Here is a 21,713-nt window from a genome sequence, read left to right as displayed (position 1 = left end):
TTATTTGCTTAACACGACGACCGCGTTCAATGTCAAAGCCGGATGCGAGGAAATCGCGCGGCAACTTTCGGTTTTTCCCAACGCGACGGGCAGCGTACAATACAAATACAAATTGCACGTACGACCGAAGAAGCGCTTGATAAAGCTAAGAAATCTAATGTATTAATTAGCGCACGAAAAGACGAAACATCGCGATGCTCGCGGATTCGCGAAGAAAGTCGGCCTGCTGCTTCGATCTGTTTGAAATTTGAAAAAAGTGAAGATTAAAATGAAAATGTGTCTCGCGTTTGAAGCCGATGAAATTCAGAAAAGATTATATCTACCTGAATGTTTGTGAAAGAAACGATAAGTCCGTACAAAATATGGAACGAAGGGTGAGAAAGAGAGAGAGGAGCAGAGATAGTCTAGTGTACGCAAGATATAGGACCCAAGATATTCCTGTCAACAATAATTCCGTAACGAACACGATGATAACATAGTGATTTTATAATGTATATATGACATCTGATGACACATCGAACGTCGACATGGTACATAAGTACATAAGTAACGGCGTCGAATAACTGCTGATGCGGCGTTGCTTAGGCCGGCCGTTGTGTGTCCGAGAGAGTATGTCTATTCTAAAATCTTCGTGGATCGGCATCAAAAGCAAAACCGCTGCGTTTCCGCGTATGATGGACGAACGCGAGAGGTCGACGTTGAAGAAGTGTGACATGCCGAAAAAGTGCGGCCGAATGAACAGAACGTTGCGATGCGTCTCCTCTGCTTCAACTTCTTCAGAGGAGCCGCCGATGATTTTCGAAATGATCGAAGAATCGAGCGAGCGAGCGAGCAGAGAGATGTGTCCCCGCGCGAGCGCGAACGCGGCGGTTCTCACTTTTTTGCAAACAATTTCAATGACAATGAAATCGTTTAATAGCCGCTACGGCTCTCTGAGTTAATAAGCAATTGACCCTCGGTCGGCCGAGTAAAGGTTCCCATTGATGAGGAGCGTTATTAAGCAGACTCGAACAAGAGCGGAACTCGAAATCTCGACTCTTCGAAAATCCTAATTCGATTGTCTATCTGCAGTGCCATGAGCGCTCGCTTCTTTCCTCTTCACAGACCGTCTTCATTTCTTCCGCACTCTTACCTGTCTTTTATTACCGTTTTTGTTATGCACAAAAGGAAGATCGTCACCGATCGCGAGAGAAAAGTAAATGTGGGAGATCTATTTATAGAAATTAAGAGTCTGCGAATTAATGATTGTTACATGAATATGAACTGTGATCTGTGAAATATTAAATGTACAGTTGGTGTATTTATAATCTATTTAATGAAATTCCTGTAATAATTTATTGCTTGGAGAGGAGGAGAGAGAAATCACAGTATCGACTCCATATGTCCATGCGTCCATTGCGGTAAAATCTAAACAATATATATCTCATATCACATCAGTGAACACAGAAACAAAAAATCATTCAGTCAGTGAAGATGAACAACATCGTGAAGAAGTTCGGATTAAAAGCCCGTATTTGGAGAACATATCTTCTTTTTTTTCTTGATGAAAATGAGAGGACATTTACTTTATTTATATTACAACATATGTGTCCGCAGTTTTTACACAGCATATATCTCGTATTGCAGAATATATCTCCTCATATCGGTAAACACGGAACAAGAAATCACGCCGATATTCAACAAAAATGGAGAACACCGCGGAGAAAATCGAGTTAAAAGCCTGCGTGTTTGGGAATATAATTTTTTTTCGTTTTTAAGAAACATGTGAAAGAATATTTGTTCCGTATAATCGACTTACAGCGGACCACGTGATCGATTATCATCGCCATAAATTAAAACTCCATTGGTACATCAACATGGGCGTATTTATTAAATTACGTCGTCATAGAGGCGAGACAACGGAAGCTTTCGCTCAATGAGCCATACCTTCCAGATCCCCGGCGCGCTTTTTCATGCACCTCACTGAAGGATCGTCATCAAGGACTCGGTGACCTATATTGTGGTTAGCAAATTGAAACGTAGCGATGCGATGTTACGGCGGTCATAATTCCTGTCCGGCTAGACGGCGATCGCGACGACACATTTGTTTGTTCAATTGTTGGCGAGCGCTACCACGCCGGCTGACTAAGATCGATGCAAAGTCAATTCAATAAATCCACGTATCCCTAGAAATTCCGCGCTCAGCAGGAATCCATCAATTTCATTTGGTGACGTGCTGGTCTACGTATGTCGTACATACACGTCAGAATACACCGAGGCCGATTCGCTGGCTGATATTGTTGTCGAGTAAATATTTGGCAACAATCTACTTTTCAATACGGTGAACTAATGCGAATGTGTTCGACAGACGGTGCCGGGCTTTTTATTGGGCACTCCTGGCACCTGTCTTGAACTTGACGAATTATCAAGTGTCGCGAAAAGGTGAAGAGACGTTAGAAAAGAGGAGTTTTAAAAAATTAATTTGTACTTGGCATGAATGCTTAATATAGTTTCGTTTAGTTAGAAAGTTCTGTTTTTCCTACAAAATAAGAAATAGAAGCGGGAACAATAAGCTAAGAATAAGAGCCGATCATTTAAATCTCATTAGCTTATCTTGGAAAAAAAGTGTTTGTAACTATAATTGCGTAGCGAGAGAATTAGAGTCAGGATCCAATAAACACCAGCTAACATTAACACTACATCAATGTCACCGTTTTCCACTTGACAATGTAACTGTTACGTATAACATGTGTTATACGTATATACTTACATTGCTTTGGGTGAGAAATTATAATATTGATGTGACATTAATGCTAGTTGGTGTTTACTATGGAGGACTATTTTTGTAGTAAAAAGAAAATGTCACGGTGTTGACTATAATAGCTTCATACGCATATTGCTTATAATTGCTATTTTTTGTTAAAACAACAGGAACATCTAGTTGATGCTGAAAATGACTATAATTTTATTGACATTAACCATTTTCTTCTCTCGATGTCTCATTCTTACTGGTCATTCATTGCCAGAGCCTTATCTCTCTTTATAAGAAACGGACAAATTTGTACGTCTATAATTTTTTGAAAATTAAATTTTAATCTTAAAATGAATTTCGGAAAATGATTCCCCGTTAATAGACGTAATTCGCGATCGAGGCATATTCTGGAGTCCATGAAAGAAATGTCTCTGACGAGGACTTTAGGATTTGTCTTCAGTCCAGATGACGGAAGGTGTGACGGCTCGCGGAAAGGAAGAGAACGCCGTGCGAAAAGAATACAAACGAACGCACGAACGAACAAATAAATGGACAAAGCGTTCGTTGCGTCGCGTGACACTGGCGACTGAGTGAAGTGGAGGAAATGAGGGAATGAAAATTTGAAGAGTATTTCTCGTGGCTGCGCACAAACTGAACGTAGGCAGCAACGAATGACGCGGCGCGGCACGCCCGGTTCAGAAACTCGAATTAAAATCGCTGTTCTAGCCCGACGGCGAGTTAAACTTTTAACCCAAATATCAGCAGGCCGACGAGCAACGATGAGCGAAGTGCGCGTGAGACAGTGGGCAGTGTCGTCGTCTCGTCTTCCTTCCGGGATCATTTGCGGAAATTTGGCTTCTCCACGGCTCTCCCGTGAAACAAAGAGAGAGAAAAGGAGAGAACAAGCTGACTCAGCTGACACGCTTAATTAATAAGTACATAAGAACACATACCAGAATAGTTATTCGAGAAGAAGAAGAAGAAAAAGAAGAAAAAAAGTTTTCTATTATTCTATTATAACAATGTTATATTCCCTTATTAAGTTATTTTATTATTATTTTTATATACTAATCTCGGGAAGGTACATTGCAAATTCAATGTGTTATTTTTTTACATATTAGTGTAATTTGAGTGAAGCTCTTTTTATACCATTTCGTAACGTTTTAAATCATGCATTTCATACATTTAACGCATTTCAGTATATTATATTATAATTTAATGCGAGCTTATTAAATTACAATTTGATACGCTTAAATATGTTAAATATGTTATTTAACGTATGAAACGTGTAAAAAGCGCTGCAGCCAAAATAACATACTTAGATTTAAAATGTACCCATCGAAATTGATTATCTTTCGACTGAGGAAATTATCTTTCGAACTTTGACTGAGGATCACCACAAAAAATGGTCGTCATGTTCCAATTGATGACTTATCGATTTGTATCTGCGTATTGTAAGCAAATTGAACTCTCGATCGGCTCGTATTGTTCTTCTTATCATTATTATATATTTTTATTATTTCCTGCTTATTACTTTTCTTTCTAGTTATTTTCTCAAAAGTATTATTGCTATCCAACTATTTCCACAAGACAAATAGCGAAGAACGTGAACTCTTCGTTATAGATCTTCGTAGATATTTCGGTATTATTTGGGAACGCGAGATTTAATTCGGTCGAGCCCTTCGAGCGCGTGATATGAAGTCGAAGCGAGCCGCGGACGAGGTGTTAACAAGTACGTGCTAAAATAAGGTATCGGTGGAGTATTCTTACACATCGCAGGTGTCATTTTCGCGCGAGCACTGTCCGTGTTTGAGAATGTAATTAGACCAGCAGTTTGGCATAGGATCTTTATAGATCTGTTAATCGTAATCAGGTGATGTTAGGCAACGAGGAAAGAGATTCTTGTCAATGAGCTTCGATCGGTTACTACGTATATTACGCGTCATGTTATATGTGCTTCGGTCATTTTCGCCAAGAGGATTCGCAAATCCGCGATTCGAAGTTGCCGAGTGATCGCAAAAAGAGGTGAAACTGCGTCGTTTTTAATGCTCCGTTAGCTCCTCTCGAGAAGTCTTGCTGTGAAATTGCACTCGGAAAGCAGAGCAAATGGAGGAATTTCTCGAATTTAAGTATTTCTTTCGTGCATAATCAACTCTTCAACATTGTCAACGTTGAAAATTATCGATCTACTGTTGAGACAAACGATTACTTAGTAGATAGTATACTTTTTTCTTTCAAATAATAGTTATTTTCAGCAAAGAATATTTGCTTAAAATATATTTCTTACAAAGTTTAGGAAAGTTTATTATCATATATTTCAAAAAAGAATTTATTCTCTTCTTAAAAATATAAAATTTATACTATACGAGTATTTAGGAAGTAATTTTAATTTTTATTTCAATATGATATTCCTGTTTTAATTTAATATTCTTGACTGACTAAGTATGCCAGGATTCAGATTATATTTTGATGCTGATGAGTAAATTTGATGCTTGTGATAAACTTATATGATGGATTTGCAAATATATAAATTTATGAAATATTTCAAACAAAAAATAACATTTGCTTGAAATATTTATTTTTTTGTGTACGGATATTTTTTCTGTTGAAAGCAATTTTTCCAACAGAGTATTTAAGTATCGAATATTAAATAATTTCTAAAAACATCTTTGATCTATTTTTTAGAAAAGTTTACAGAGAACACTCTTTTCGCGAAAAAATCGATCTTTGAAGGTCTGAATCGTCAAGTGAATATTTTTGCTTAATATCGAAGATTGAATCTGGTTTTTCACTGGTTTATAGGTACAAATTAATTGCAAATGATTGAAGCCTTCGCTCATATAGAGCCAGAATCTGTTCTAAGCTTGAGTGAAACATTCACTCTCTTGCAAATTCGAGTAGTATTTGCAACATTGCGTCGATTGAATTTTTGCATGTTTCAAGTGAGATTTCATTTCAAGAAATTTAGAGAGTCTAGCTGCGATTTTAAGAAATGTCATCGTAGAGTCAAATTTCTGATTATACCGATGACTGTTCGCATATCGAGTGCATCTCTTATCTCGTTTGGTAAGGTCTGAATTATGTGTTTTCAGCTGAATCTCTTTTCATAATAAGATGATTCGTACAAGTTCTTTCTGTAAGACAAACGTTCAAACCTATCCAATGAGATACAAACCGTCAGAAGGGAGCAGGACCTGAGCGTATGTCAGTCCGTTCGCCATAGGATTATTTTTAGCCGGCGGGATGGAGTCTACCCCTTCGCATTGGCTAAAAATAGCCGGTAAGGCCAATCCAGGCCCAATTATTCTATCTAGATATTTAGGTGACAATCGACACCGCCAATTTAGAAATATTCCACGCGCTCGAAGCACCGGGGCCTTCTCACTCGTATCGTTTCGATGCGAATAATCCTTCGCATCTCCCGTGTACACTGAAAATCAAGTCCAGTTTAGGATCCTTTTGCGCTAGACTCTGCACCTCCGTGTGGAATTGTTCGCTCGTGTATGTTCGCTCGAACGAATGAGCGAGCGCTCATTCGTGATCTCGTTCGTGAAATGTTGTTAAATTTTTAAAGAATAGATCGAGGATATTTGTAGAATTATTTAATATTCGATGTGCAAATTCTATGTTAGAAAAATTATACTACACAGAATATTTGTTAATGATGAGAGCGGTTCGACATATTCTAGCAAATTCAAACGTTGAGCGTCGAATGATAATTTTGTTAGACTAAATATTTTATTTTAGACCAATTTTACGTTGGGCTATAAAATATTCACTGTTACATTTGTAGTTTGCGAAGAAATGTAAAGTTGAACAATATAAAGTTAGAGAGTATCATTTTCAATATCAAGACTTAACTCGCAAAAATCCTTTGATCATAGTTTCGAACTTCGTGTACTCGAAAGATTGATGCAAAAGTCAAGTGCTGTAAATATCAAATAAAAATAACTTCAATTAGCTAGATGGAGTGTTACGAGCTCTTGATAAACTTTTTTTGTACTATCGCAGCACAACTAAAGAGGAATTGATTATATTTACACATTGTTATTATTTTAGATTGCTTCAATTATTTTACAATTGAAAGATGTTCCTTTCCCTTTTTTAACTGTCTCATGCACATAAAATGTGTTAAAAAAACTTTTCACACGCATATACATATACAATTTGCGCGTCTTAGTAGCAGAAGCGTTTAGAGACACGACATTTACAGCCTCTGTCAAGTTTTTCCGATTAGACGAATCCTAACATTATGCAACCCGTCTAACGTGCGCGTGTGTCCGTTTGCAGGACCGTAGGCAACATGGGGCAACGGAAATCGGGCGCCTTGGGCTCTCCGGCGCCTATATCGACGGAGGAGGAGCAACTGAAGTTTCAGGACAGCAGATTTCTGACGACTCTGGTGCTCGGCAGAAGTAGGTGAGTGACTGAGTGATTGACTGACCGGCCGCGTACGCGACGTCGGAAATCAGACACACGTGATTGCTCCCGCATGACCCACTTCGAAATTTGGTTTATATATCCGCCGCGCCAGAAAATTCAGCACAAGTTTCGTCTGCGCGAACGTCGCAACAAGAGACGATCTAGCAGGTAGAGAGTAACGCGAGTGTGTCTATTCCACGATTTCTGCTCTCTTTCTCTCTCTCTCTCTCTCTCTCTCTCTCTCTCTCTCTCTCTCTCTCTCTCTCTCTCTCTCTCTCTCTTTATCTCTCTTTCGATCGAGCGATTCATCAGTTGCTTCGAAGCGAATTTCACAGAGGTGAGTGTGAAACGATTATCTCACTGTGTGTAAGTAAACGTGTGTAAATTAATAATGAGAATTCAGAGAGACAGCATAAACAATGTAATATTTATAGATCTAATTTCACTGTTGCATACGAGAACGTTGCGTGACTTGTAATATTTATCTCTTGCTCATTGCATGAACGTCAAATTTCAACGTGAAATTCCGCGCCCAAACGGGGAAAACGCGTTGCTTGCAAATACATAAAAGTACACTGTACTAGTACACTGAAATGATCGCTACGATCAAGACTTACTATGGGGATATTCGTCTTCCCGAACATGATCGCGGGTCCACGGCTCAACTCACGGAGGGTGTTGGCGGTGCGGCGCGCGTTTTCAAAGATCCGTCAACTCGTTGTGAGAATCAGAGTGCGCGATAACTGGGAATACGAATCGGAGCTGTAAGTGCGGGTGGTCGATTTTATATACCGATGATATCGGTACGAATGACGCGCACCGGTTGTCAGACACGGGGAAAGCACCTGTCGCTCTCGAGCGAGAAAGGTCATCGGCAGATCCCTGTGCAAATAAAGAGCGGCGATAATACGGGCGCGGTATCGCATCTGCGTGTACGCGACTCTAATCGAATTCTCTAATCGCGCGCTACCGCGCGATTGTTAGTAGTCGCGGGATCACAGTCGATTACGCGATTCGTCGTATCGATATGAGCGCGAATTTGCTTAATTCAATTATATCTGTTCATCGGGTTGTCCGGCTGTAAATGAAACCAGCCCGACTACGATATCGGCTTGCCGGAAGTTTCGATAATATCTTAGGACGATATTTTCATAATCAGATCTTATATTTAACATCGATTTATCTTCAGATGTTTCATATAGCCGGCAAAACGTGCAGCATCTCTAAAAATAAATTTAAGACGATTTTGGCTATAAGATTTGATTGCTCTTAGGAAGAGTTCGTCGTAAAGGGAAAATAATCTCTCCTCATATGAAAGTTATTTTTGTCTCGGTACAAAAGATTCATTCATCGATTGTGTCATCTATTTTTAAGACACTACTATCTATTTAAAAAATTTTAAAAATTACTATCTATTTTTAAAATATTACTGAGGGAAATTCTTTTCTTTTTGTTTATTCACACTTTTTTCTTTTTCTCGTGAAATTCGATCTTTAAGTTTCAGTTTCTAAGGTCGGGTCTTCAAAATTTTGGACAAGAGTAGATTTTTAAGATCTTTAAGATCAGCTCTTGAGTTTTTGGAACACAGACACAATCTGTTGTCATTATCAATTACATATTGAGCGAAGACGAGTCTATCGTCATTTCCGAAACTTTCAATTTCAAATTGCAAGGTATACCTAGCTCAATTAGATAAAAATACATGGAAACTCGGTATCTGCTAACAGAATATTTAAGTTAGATCGTAAATCGGTGACTATACCGTGCGTAGTAACAACGGAGCGAACGTTGATGTATTACAGCATCCTTCTAAAACGCCCGTGGGGGAAAAAACTGGTTTCTAGCGTTGATTACGTAACTATGTCCGAGTAATATTGTTATCAAGAAAGGTTTTAACAAAGAAAGAGAGAGAGAGAGAGAGAGAGAGAGAGTCTGGTAATTGCGGAGCTTCATCTTCCATTATGAATCTCGACGGGTTGGCTGTGAAGCCGTTTTATTTTTCCAACCAATTAAAGTGATCGACGGCCAACGATGATGATGACGACGACAACGACAATGTTTCGTTCGCGCTGTTTAATAATTCGGTGCGTCGCCTTGTGAGCGCCGGCACGATCGTGTCGGGAATATGACGAATGGCCGTATGATTAATTTGTTGTGTTGCGATGTATATACATATGGGCCGACCATTGCTCCCCGAGGATCGCTCTCTGTTTCTCCGAGAAACATCAATCGTCTCAATGAATCGAGGCGGACCGCGGAACGGTTATCGGCGAACGCGCTTCTCTCTTTGACGAGGCTGTGCTTCAACGGGGCGCTTGATAAGCGTGTCTTCGTCTGTCGATAATTTTTTTTTCTCGAAGAGAGACTCCAACGCACATGCCTCCTCCGCGTTGGTCACGTGAGATTCCTCTTTACGAGGAATCTGGAATTGGTCGTTTCTCAGCGAAATTCTCGAGCTCAGCGAAAACACTGTAAGCTTTCTCTCTTTGATATTGTAAAGTCAGGGGGGGAAGATTGTAACTTTTACCTTAATGAATTTCAGAACGCATTCGCTTTTCAATAGAAAAAAATTGTTTTTTGGTAATTGTCAAAAGATAAAGTTTCTTATTGTATACTGTACGCGTTTTAAAATTCATTGAGATGAAGATATTGCGACTTTTCTTAAGCTGACTGTACTCTCAACATTGTTTGTTTAACATCTTTGTAATCAGGGTTCGAATCGAGACTCTGTCGACCTCTCGCTATGTTGTATACGTTTTGTACACCCGAATTAAAACAGTCATTTGAAGAGATCGACTCCAGATCGGTCAGAATGCTCGTGGTCGAAATTAAGGGCGCGAATTGTGGGACACACCCTGTACACGACCTTTGACATTTATCATAATAACCGAAGTGTTGGACATACAAGTGAACCGAGCTGAGTTTCCATGAATTCTTAAACAATCTATTCCTTCTATCTTCTTCGCGAAACTTACATCGACTTTTTCGATTTAAATCTTCGACGATTGTTCAATCCGGTTCAATCGGACACACCAGTTTGCATCAGTATTGGGCATTAGTCGATTAAAATTGTAATTGATCAAAATAACTGGCAAATAAATAATACAAATTAACCAATCTTCATTAGTGCGATCGATAATAATTCAATTAATTCATCAACTTAAAAATGAATCTTTCATTCTGCAGCATGAACGCGTGAGAAGTGAACGTTTTCAAATGCTTTCAAGTTCGAAAATGTCTACTTTAGCATAAGTGGAAACGTGAAAAGTGAGGAGTTTCACATTTCTATTGTGTTCGAAAAGTCACATAATTGCTAAATCTGTTGAATTGAAACTTTTCCCTTTTTACATTTGCTCTTAGCAGAAACTTATACGATTACTACGCAGCGCAACAATCATACAACTTCTTGTTAGAAGCGGAAATATGAAAAGCGAGAAATTTCTCATTTCCATTGCCGGATCATTAAAGTCGTCAGGTTAATGTGAAACTTTTCTCTTTTTACGTTTCCGTTCCTGGAAAAAGTGATGCGATTGCCATCGCGATGCGTAAGACTAGGAGGGTCTCTCTAATAGATGTAGTAAGTTTTAAGTCGTAAGACATTGACTAACCATATGATTCTTGATTATTCTTCTCATATTCGACTGTGGTAGCTCAATTTCTTACGGCTTGAGGCTTACTACAATATACCTACAGTAGACCCAGCCGAAAGGTCGAAACACGTGAGGACACCGATGCGGGTAATTGGTCTATTCTTTTTAGCTGCACTGCGGAACTAGTACAATAAGTTATAATGAGACAACTATATTTTTTCTCACTTTAACTTACTACACCAGTTTTCAATAGCGCAGCTAAAAAGAACAGACCATTCGACGCGTTTTTGCGTTTTTAAGCGCAACTCTTCTCTATCCAACAATCCAACAATTCCAATCGTTACTCGTGATATTTCTCATATTTTCTCGTTTTTCAGAAAAATCTCGCCGGACGTGTTGCCGTCGTGCTCGCCGGGTGTGTTTCGACAGAGATCATTTCGCTCGTCTACGCCGCCAAAGGTGCCGGTGCCGGCGGTGCTAGCAGCATCGTTGACCGCAACAACACCGAGCTCCAGCCCGCGGAACGACAGACGAGGCGCACCTGCCGCCGCCGCCGCCGCCGCCGCCGCCACCACCGTCACCGTCGCCGCAGCGAACGATCGCTACGCTCCTCGTGCACACCTCACCCCCACCACCAGCGCCCCCGTCGCGACCGCTGTCTCGACACGTGACTGCGGCGCGCGGGCAGCCTCGTTGTCGTTGTCGCTGTCGCGGGGCGCCCGAGCAGCCGCCAAGCACGCACGCCTCGGCCCGGCACTGGCCAGCAAAATGGCGTCCGCGAGCTCCTCGACGGTCGTGCAGGGCTGGCCGAATACTAAGGACGACTACGAACTGAAGGAGGTTATCGGTGAGTACCGATCGCCCGGCCGGGTTATTCGACATTTGAACGAATGCGCCGGTCGATCGGGAAGTTGCGCTGCCGTTCCGGTCGGCCGTCCGACCGGGGACGCGCACCGGCCGACCGACGTCCAACTCGGGGAGACGGACGAGCGGCAGCAGCTCGTCTGTCGAGATAACGGAACGTCACGGTACGGTGACGATGACTGTGACGGCGATGAGAACAGGGACAGGGACGAGAATGACAAGGACGAGAACGACGTCGATGACGCGAACGGTTTGTCGGTCGCGTTGCTCGTGTTGATGTGCGTGCGTGGAAACGGTGCGATGCTGTGCGACGATGTCTCGATCGTCGTGACGTTTTAAAAACGAGATGACACAGCTGTTCCATCGGCTGTTGTCTCATTCGCACTGTCACCGCGAAGCACTCCGTGCCGCGCGACGGTATATGTTCTGCCCTAACCTAGTTAACCTGCACCGGAGGACGGTGCGGTGTGCGCCTATCAGGGACGTATCTGTATGCTCAGGTCGGGGGCCCTCCGGAGGGAACTACCGTGGTAGCCGTGTCGCGCGAAATTGTCGGCCGATAGCAGATCTGAGTTCGAGCGAAAATTTGTGTTACGTGTTGGCTCGAGCTGGAGATTTCTCGCATGAAAATTAGTAAATATGTGGATGTTATTTTTAGCGGGCGATGAGTTTGCTCTCTTTTCTTTTTATTTTCCATTCTTGTTAATGATTTGTTGGTTTTAGACAGGTATTCTGAACATTCGTCGATAAAAGAGAGTTTGAAATACGAGTTTAGTCTTACTTTTATATGTATACTTACGTATGTAACAAACAATATCTTCAGAAGAAGCGGAAATAAATTGATTCGCTAGATTGAATCGAGTTCGCGGTATAATTTTTGAATTTTCGAATTTAATATTTTACTAGAATACGCGTGATACTTGGGAAAATATATCTCTTTCCGATGTTACTGCACGGAGGAAAAAGACTAATTGAATTAATGTGATGATAAACGAACCGAATATATTGACGTTGAAGAAAGAATTTTTGGTTCTTAGAACCAAATTTTGTTAATAAGAAATAAAAATTCTATTCTCTCGACCAAAATATATTTGATTTGGACATTATCACGTTCGCTCGATTAAATTTTTTTTCTATATGCAAAGAGTAAAATAATATTATAATTAGAGTAAATGGAGATTATTCTGAGAAGAATGATTTTTCAGATTTGTCTTCTTCGATTGAACTAAGGTGCAATTTTTGCTTTTTGAGTGAAACAAATACATAATCCAGTGTTAGAAAAATGGATAATGTTCTAGTGTAGTATTATGAGTCCGCAGAATGGTGCGCCGGTCGTGTGTTTAAGAACGAAGATTTTTAAGAACGTTGGCTGCTTAAGTGTCGTTAGTAGAGTTAAAGCATATATCAGTGTCCCGGTTCTTTGTGTTCCATTTTTTACCGCATTTTAACCGAGCATCTCTGGAGTCTCAATACATGGCGTTGTATCGAGCGGTAGATTTGCCTATCTCCTTTGTTTCTCCGCTCACAATTAGATATTCTTCAAACTTTGAAGCTTTTTAGCGAGACTTGCGATGCTAATTCTGTCGATGTTTCCGTTAAATTCAAGGGGTTGGAGCGACCGCTGTAGTCCACGCAGCATTTTGCATACCACGACAAGAGAAATGCGCGATCAAGAGAATAAATCTAGAAAAATGGAACACGAACATGGACGAGCTGCTGGTGAGTTTCTTTCTCTCTTTCTCTCTCTCTCTCTCTCTCTCTCTCTCTCTCTCTCTCTCTCTCTCTCTCTCTCTCTCTCTCATTCTATCTCCCTTTTTTATAGTCATCTTGACATTGGATTTCGCGCAACGACAGATCAATACATCTCTTGATAAAACTTTCACGTATTGTATGATTCATTGGATTATCCTATTGGATGTTCTTATCAATTATAATGTTTATCTTATCCAACAGGATATAACGTTTTATATTATGTAGCGTGACTATCTGTTCCTTGATAAAATGTGAATTCACAAATGTTGTTTCATGGAAAATTTGCACGCCTGCGTATCTCCCCTTAATACTGATCAAACTAATTTAACGTATTGATCCATCAATGTAGAATGTATCGGGAAGTGAGCGAAGGATATTATTATTATTACTGATCAAGACGTTCTCTTTATGCGGGGGAATCTAGAAAGAGATACAGGCGATGTCTTCTTGCAATCACGAGAACGTGGTGACGTACTACACGTCGTTTGTGGTGAAAGAGGAGCTCTGGCTGGTTCTGAGATTGTTGGAGGGTGGATCCCTGCTGGATATCATCAAGCATAAGACCAGGACTACCAATTGCAAGCACGGAGTGTTCGACGAGGCCACCATAGCCACTGTGCTTCGAGAAGTCCTCAAAGGGCTCGAGTATTTTCACAGCAATGGGCAGATTCATAGGTAATCCAACGTCATTTTGTCTTCCGAATCATCGCGATCTACTTTTCTTCGTGTGACACTCCACAATCTCTCCACATGTTCTCCTCATTTATTTTCCGGCTGGAACAGCCCTCAGATTATTATATTATTGATATATAAGCGATCGGTCTCACGAGATCTCACGTTTCTCAAAACTCAAACGCAGTCGGTCGTATCACGAGTTTTCCTCGTTTGCGTTTCTCATTACAAACGAACTCGATGTTAACAGTATTCGCTGCATATTGCAGGAGAAAACTCGTGACCAGCCTTGAGAGACGGGCGATTTCGTGACCGACTTTGAATGCGCTGAGATAAGCAAACTTACACTATTTTATTTACTACGTGTATAGACGAATTTTAACGGCAGAATAATATTAGGGACATAAAAGCGGGTAATATCCTACTAGGCGAGGATGGCACGGTGCAGATCGCCGACTTCGGTGTCAGCGCGTGGCTCGCGACCGGCCGCGACCTCAGCAGACAAAAGGTGCGGCACACCTTCGTCGGTACGCCGTGTTGGATGGCGCCCGAGGTCATGGAGCAGGTGAGAGAGGAAAGTAACACTACGACTTCTTAGCCTGCGTTTTCTGTGTCTGCCTACGTTTACTTGTGTTTGCATTTGTCGGTGTAACACGCGGACACTTTGCCCCGGCAAAGACGGGAAATGCGTGCGTGCGCCAGGATCGACAAAATCGCGTGTAAAATACCGCTTCTGCTATCGTCGACTGACGACACCACGGCGTGCGTCTCGCATTCGTGCTGCGGTTTCGCTGTTGCGTGCGACACGAGGAAATGCTTTTATCACCTTGTTAAGGCAAGAATTAATTTGAGTTAGCAATCATGTCATTTGTTGAGCATGACACGATCCGTGTGTTAGGCATGTTATATGCAAGTAGTCGCATAGAAAACCACGCTGAAGAAACATTGCGATCACAATGCGGCGTGCCGCCGCGGGCGATTTATCACTTCGACGACGTTCGTTCATTAGGTCTTTGATATTCGTTTAAACTCGAACGTATCCCAGTGCCCGATTATTCAGATAAGTGAGATGTTTGAAATTCCGGTCGTCCGGGGATTTGAATTTTTCAAATTAGGTTGAAATGTCAAATCTGGATTTAAATTCGCAGCGGGATCAGCCAAGCAAGCACATTTGCAGTAATCTTATTTATTTATTTATACGGGAATATCGATTAGCGCACAAGATGAGTGACTATAGAGAGTTTCTATTTCTTGAGTTCCTAAGAAATTATAATAAAAATTAAGTTATAAAGATCCAAGAGGGAAAAAATTATATTTAAAATTATATTTTTTAATTATAACTTGGGTTTTTTATAATAAGTTACAAATCACGCATCAGTAACTGATTGACATCGCAGTAATTTGTTGATAAAATAATCTATAAGCGAGCAAAAAAGATACGATTTTGCCTGTCAACAAATATGATTAATAAGATCACCGAACCCGGCATTATGCTTATACAGCACAATATGAAATAAGCCCGCTTTCCTTACATTTCTCGGTGGTATGTGCAGCTTATGTCTTGCATCTTGATCAATCATGTTTCCTCTCAAAAATCAATAGGTCAATATTTTGTAACTGTAATTTAATGACTTAATCTGAGACAATTGTGCTTTTTTATGTATTTGAAGAATAATTCTATTATAGAATAATTATTTCGGGTAATTTTATTATATTAAATTTATGTGTTCTACTTTTTTTTTAATTCCAATTTGAATCTTAATATTTTCTTATGGCCTAAACTTGGATTCGGATAATTTAAATTATCAGAATCATTTAAACAATGCGGTTTCAAGTTTTTAAATCGGAATCGATTCTCGCATATACGGATAGTCGGATATCAGAACGATACGTTATGTGCGTTATTGTCCGACATTTCGTTCTGTACTTTTGTGTCTGCGTATCTAATCGTTTTACACACTTTCATACTCACAGTCGAGAAAATCTCGTTTAACTGCACACGTTGACTGTGCACACACGTCTTCACGCAAGCAATTTTAGGCGCACGGAACTGCTGGAACTTTATTACACATTATATGAATTAGAACGAGAAGTGTCTTCTACACTAGGAAAAATATATTGTTGCGTGAACCAAAATTTTGTTCTAACAACAAAATAATTTGGTTAAAATATACCCAACAGAACTGTTTAGTTCCTGTAAACAAATATCTTGTTTGATTACGGTTTGTTCGTATAACGTAATACTTTTGTTATAGCAACCAAAAAGCTTTAACTGTATGAATTTTGTTAAAAACACTATAATTTTTTCTTAATATATAAAATCTAAATTTTAGTGCACGGAAAGATAAAATAGTATCCATTGAGCATTATTTTAGTTTATGTAAAATAATATTTCGTTATTATGTAATTTTTATGGATAAAACAACTAAAATGCTTAATTTTTATATATAAAGTCTAAGAGCAAAATCATTTGGTCCAGAGAACAAAGCAGAAAAATATATTTAGTTGAGACAACTAAATATTTTGTTATATAAAACAAGATATTTGGTTGCTATTAAAAAATGCCTCAACTAAACAGTTTTGTTAGAGATACTAAATTTCTTTTCCTAGTGTAGTTTTTTAAACATAGGCGCATCATGAAAATATAGTTCACTGTATCGACAGAAAAATCGTTCCAAACTCTGCAAAAAGTCCATTAAACAGAAAATATTTCCCGATAACGACCGACTGCGTGCGAGACTGCAACTGGGAATCGCGTTTAGCAGATTCTGGCCAAGCATGTGAGACCTTCACGAGCACGATCTCATGAGATTATTATTATCATTATTATTATTGTTATTACTATTGACAATCCTTTCGTCATGTGTACACTGTAAAATCAATTACGATATGCGTTTCTGTTTGTGCAGGACCATGGCTATGATTTCAAGGCCGACATATGGTCACTTGGAATCACGGCTATCGAGATGGCCAGTGGCACAGCTCCGTATCACAAGTATCCGCCGATGAAGGTCCTAATGTTGACGTTGCAGAACGATCCGCCAACCCTGGACACCGCCGCGGACGATAAAGATCAGTACAAGGCATACGGGAAAACATTCCGGAAAATGATCGTCGACTGTTTACAAAAGGATCCTACTAAGAGGTAAATCCAACCGCACACTCTCATATTCCTACTTCTGTTCATCGTTTACCGGAAGAGTTAGAGCAATCACAGCAAACGCAGAATTTGTATGTTATATTTTGCTAAACGGAAGCTGCTGATCGCAGTATATGGACTTAAAAATCAAAATAGAATAATAAAGAAATAAAAATAGTTGAGCATTGCGGTAGTTGCAAGTATTTTAATATTTTACTATAATTTATTCTTTAGAAGAAGGACCGAAGAAATAGATATTATTGTTATTAAGCAACGGCTTCTGTCCTTTCAGACCGACGGCCACCGAGCTGCTGAAGCATCCCTTCTTCAAGAAGGCCAAAGATAAGAAGTATCTGCAACAGACGCTAGTGGCAATAGGACCTAGTTTAGAAACGCGTGTACAAAAGGTACGCATTTGGATTCGCATAGTCCTAACGAAATTCCGCAAGTCGAATTTTGAATAATTAAATTTATAGAATTCTAGAACTCTAAATTGCTTGGAGTCTTGGTTTAGAGCTTAGGGCTCTAAATTTCTTGATCATACTAAATTTCATGAAGTTAGATTTCACTCATGAAACAAATTGATAGACTAGTCACTGGATTTCAAGTGACTTTTCACTCATACAGAGTATTCTCAGAGAAATCTCCACTCTGAATCGTCGAATGAATACTTTCACTTGGAATTGAAGAGCGAATCTGCTGGGTTTCGGCATCATATTCACTCTGTCAATCGAAACATCCATTTGTGTGAAGTTAGAATTCGTTCTAAGCTCGAGTCTTATGATTTCGGATGACAATATTTTCGTTGTGGCTTCGAGTGAATTTCCACTTTAAGAAATTTAGAGATAAGAGTGTCCTGTGTCTATAACATTTTCTCGACCGTCTTTTTAATTTGCAGAACAGCAGTGATAGCAATCTTGTAGATTGCTAAACAGATAACTTACTAGATATTAAAGGAGAGACTCGCGCTGTTTCTTCGCAGGCATCGAAAAGACAGCCTGGCACGTCGGGTCGCTTGCACCGGACGGTGACTGGAGAGTGGGTTTGGTCGTCAGAGGAGGAGGACAGCGGCGCGTCGAGCGGCGAGGAAGCCGCCAAGGAAGCATTACCGGTTAACACTATCGAGAAAGCCAGCAGTGACGAGGAGGCTGGCGAGAACGAAGAGTACGAGGGTCAAATCAAGTTAGCGCCGAGTCAACTCGTGATACAAGCTGCCGAGCAAAATGTTCCTATCAATCTGGTGCTCCGATTACGGTACGTAGAATCATCATTACGAATCCTCACATCCATCCAGTCGAGTTTCAGCTTGTTCCTCTTATTCATGTGTTTGTTTCTTATAGAAACGAGAGACGGGAACTTAACGACATTAGGTTCGAATTCACCGTTGGAGTGGATTCCGCGCAAGGAATCGCGGCAGAATTGGTTGCCGCCGGTTTAGTTGACGGTAAAGACGTCGTGGTGATAGCGGCGAATCTGAAAAAGTTAATAGAGAGCGCGGGACAGTTGCGGACAGTGACATTTTCCTTGGTGAGTATCGTGGTTTGCGTTGCGCGTTTTGTCAAATTTCATATTCAATAAACACAAATATACCATTAGTAATTCTGTTCCGTATAGTATATAAAGATTGATCTAGTAGAAGCTAGTAACGAAAGAAACTTAAGGAAAACTGCTATTAAATGTTGCCAACATGTTTAAGTGTTGTCACTTGTTTATTACAGAATTCCGGCTACGCAGCAAACGAAATACCAGATGACAAGGCGTTAATAGGATTTGCTCAGATCTCCCTCACCGACTAAACACCCCCGATTGCGTTCTGAAGTCTCAGGACAAACGTTCTTAATTGACACATTTTGTCACTCGAAGATCGGGGAGTACCAAAAGCTAATGCGAATCGGCTTGATGCTACTTTTGTCGGGATACTACAAAACAGCACGGCAGTACGAAACACCGGAAAGAAAGCTTGACTCACACACAACACAAACACCCTTACACGAACACGCGCACACCCGAGGTGCACACATCCACACCTACACATTCTCACACGATATACAAGTGCAGAAGTTAATTGACCGCTAACGTTCGCGTACACAAATCAAATGCACATAGCTTTTGATACTTTCGTTTCTTTCGGACTCTTTAATAACGTAGAGAGCGTTAATTATACAGGGCGTAGGTGTTCGAAATTCACGATTGATTACAAACACGTCAGTAGTAATGGACTGCTCAAGTGTGCGTGTCGTGATAACATCGCCGACGGTCGCGATACGTTTCGCAGGTACCGAGGCAGATACATACAAAACATTATCATTCAGTACTGGCTTAAGGGTATAGACTTACTCTGATCAATAATGGCTGTAGTTTTACATAACCGAGTTGTATCATCACCATATTACGCATCCAGTCTATGTAAATATTCGAGCGTTTGTTAAGTTTTTTTCCTCTTTTTTTCTTCTCTGCGATATGTCGAATGGAAGACAAATTGTGGAACGCGCGAACAAGCGAGCGAGCGAGTGAGCGAACATGAAGGATCGAGAGAACGCTTGATAGTCTAATTTATTTGTCCGAAATGCGAGAGCGGTTTCTCTCTCGAATAACGAGATCTTAGTTATACGAAAAAAAAGGAAAGAAAAAAGAAACAATTTGAATGTGTGCTACGCGCAGAGTCATTATATTGTCTATGTAACATACCAATTATCCGCGTATATCTTATATATGCTTTATGCTGAAATGTGGAAAAAGGAAACAGATAGAGAATGTTAACGAAATACGAAAAATCTTTTGTACTTAATTAAATAGACTTACGATAGAGTGAAATAATATTTTCACAGTTTTTAGACACAGAGAGAGAAATGCAGAGGGGAGAGGGTAGAAAGATGAGAGAGAGGGGGAGAAAGAGAAAGAGAGCGAGAGAGAGATGGTCGAGAAATTTGTATCTAGTACATCTTGAAATTTTAAAATTAAGTCATCTCTTTATAAAACGCGTCGTAAAATGGATAAAGTCAGGATCACGTGACGATAATTAGAAGCCAATTGTACTTTACGATTTCGCGGATAAAGTGTTCACTATTTTCACATTCTTGTATCAACTGTAAATCGTATAAGGAGATACATTTCTGCAATCGTTATTATTATTCATTCGGTTTTCACGTACAACAGGTATAGGAAGCAGGAGAAGTCTTCTCACCGCGAGAAAGTCAAGCGCAAGTGTAAAATTTTTACAGCGATTTTCGAATAAGTTACTTTGCCGAAGTAAACTTTCGAGTAGATTTTATGAGAGGTGGATAACACCCTTTTTCCTTCATTTCTTTTTTACGGCTAGACCAATACACTTGTGGTGAATTTTAGACGGAGAGGTATGCGCGAGGAAAGATTTATCCGAAGGATTCATGTCGAACGGTGAAAACTGAAATGAAGAGGGAGACGATTCGCTTCTGGACAATTCGTAGCTTCCCGAGTACGAGTGCACGAACATTCGCGAATTGCATGTAAACGCGGTCGCGCGTGAAACTTACGTTGCTTCGCACCACTTATTCCAATCATCAATGTGATTCTGCATTTTATCGATTGTTACACACCCGTGGATCGTAGCGGCTACATTGCGTAAACGATGTGGTAAAGAACACCCGTATCTCGCGGTTGTTTTCAATGACTCGGCACACCAGGCAGAGTTCTACTCATACCACATGTGTACTATGTTTCCGTGAATTCTCGCTGTTCCGTTGACGAATGCTGTTTTTTAACGTTGAAAATTCGCACACGATTCCGCATCTCCTTTGCCATATTGCGACAACCATACACACATATATATATACACACACACATATACAGAATGCTAAAATCCGCATGTGAAACTTGCGGAGCGAAATCAGTTGTAGTTATGATCGAAATACAAATCTGTTGACACACATGTGATGGTTATATATATATATAAAAAGGTTATATATATTATATATATACTTTGACATATCTCGAATTAGCTGCGCGGTTGCTAAATCACGATAGATCACACATTTTCACGCTTAACGATCTTACAATGCGCGACAAGTGTGAGCATAATTACTGTTAAGCCGCAAAACGGTAATAATCGTACGCTAGTTTTAGTTTAAGTAGATTTTTATGGATAGCTGTGTATTCTCTCTCAATGGCACCATATACACATATGTATACGTACATACACATATATATGTATGTATACATATATATCTCCCGTAGCACACTCGTAGAATCTTCGTGCACCACATCTCGCTAGCAGATGGTTTCCAATCAGTTAAAAAAACATAGTTAATTGTGCCGTATCACTATGTGCCTTATATCCAGAGAACGCGTATTTGTTACATCGAAATTTCGTGTCTTCACCTTCGGTAGAATGAAAAATCCCGATCGACGATGATTCAGGACTCGCGAACAGAGAAGCCCTCACGCTCGCAACAGGATCAAGGTGGTGCCAAAAAAACTCAAATGTGCTGTACGTAGCGATTAATGTGTATACGAAAAAAATGATAATTTATTTGTATCAATATCAAATCGTTTTGGCAACGAGAAA

The 21,713-nt window shown here is 40.1% G+C and overlaps 2 protein-coding genes across 4 annotated transcripts in view; one reads left to right on the top strand and one right to left on the bottom strand.

Moving 5' to 3' along the window:
- LOC105184981 (uncharacterized) overlaps positions 1–7,888 on the bottom strand; it is a 12,220-nt gene extending 4,332 nt beyond the window's left edge. The window contains exon 1 of the mRNA XM_011144140.3: positions 7,771–7,888. Within this exon, the coding sequence (XP_011142442.1) occupies positions 7,771–7,797 (27 nt within the window). The 5' untranslated portion in view covers positions 7,798–7,888. The remainder of the gene's footprint in view (positions 1–7,770) is intronic.
- LOC105184980 (serine/threonine-protein kinase OSR1) overlaps positions 1–21,713 on the top strand; it is a 23,185-nt gene extending 1,472 nt beyond the window's left edge. Inside the window, exons 1-11 of one of the 3 annotated variants that reach the window (XM_025302094.1) lie at positions 5,881–6,011; positions 7,022–7,150; positions 11,121–11,590; positions 13,214–13,326; positions 13,784–14,034; positions 14,431–14,605; positions 16,941–17,176; positions 17,463–17,577; positions 18,153–18,424; positions 18,511–18,697; positions 18,889–21,713. In XM_025302094.1, the coding sequence (XP_025157879.1) occupies positions 7,035–7,150; positions 11,121–11,590; positions 13,214–13,326; positions 13,784–14,034; positions 14,431–14,605; positions 16,941–17,176; positions 17,463–17,577; positions 18,153–18,424; positions 18,511–18,697; positions 18,889–18,966 (2,013 nt within the window). In that variant the 5' untranslated portion in view covers positions 5,881–6,011; positions 7,022–7,034 and the 3' untranslated portion in view covers positions 18,967–21,713. Of the gene's footprint in view, positions 1–5,880; positions 6,012–7,021; positions 7,151–11,120; positions 11,591–13,213; positions 13,327–13,783; positions 14,035–14,430; positions 14,606–16,940; positions 17,177–17,462; positions 17,578–18,152; positions 18,425–18,510; positions 18,698–18,888 lie in introns of those variants that run through there. The other 2 variants (XM_011144138.3, XM_025302093.1) reach the window with 2 other exon arrangements.

Source organism: Harpegnathos saltator, unplaced genomic scaffold, assembly GCF_003227715.2.
Source record: "Harpegnathos saltator strain DR-91 unplaced genomic scaffold, Hsal_v8.6 scaffold467, whole genome shotgun sequence".
NCBI lineage: Eukaryota > Metazoa > Arthropoda > Insecta > Hymenoptera > Formicidae > Harpegnathos > Harpegnathos saltator.
This window is presented reverse-complemented; position numbering and strand designations above follow the sequence as displayed.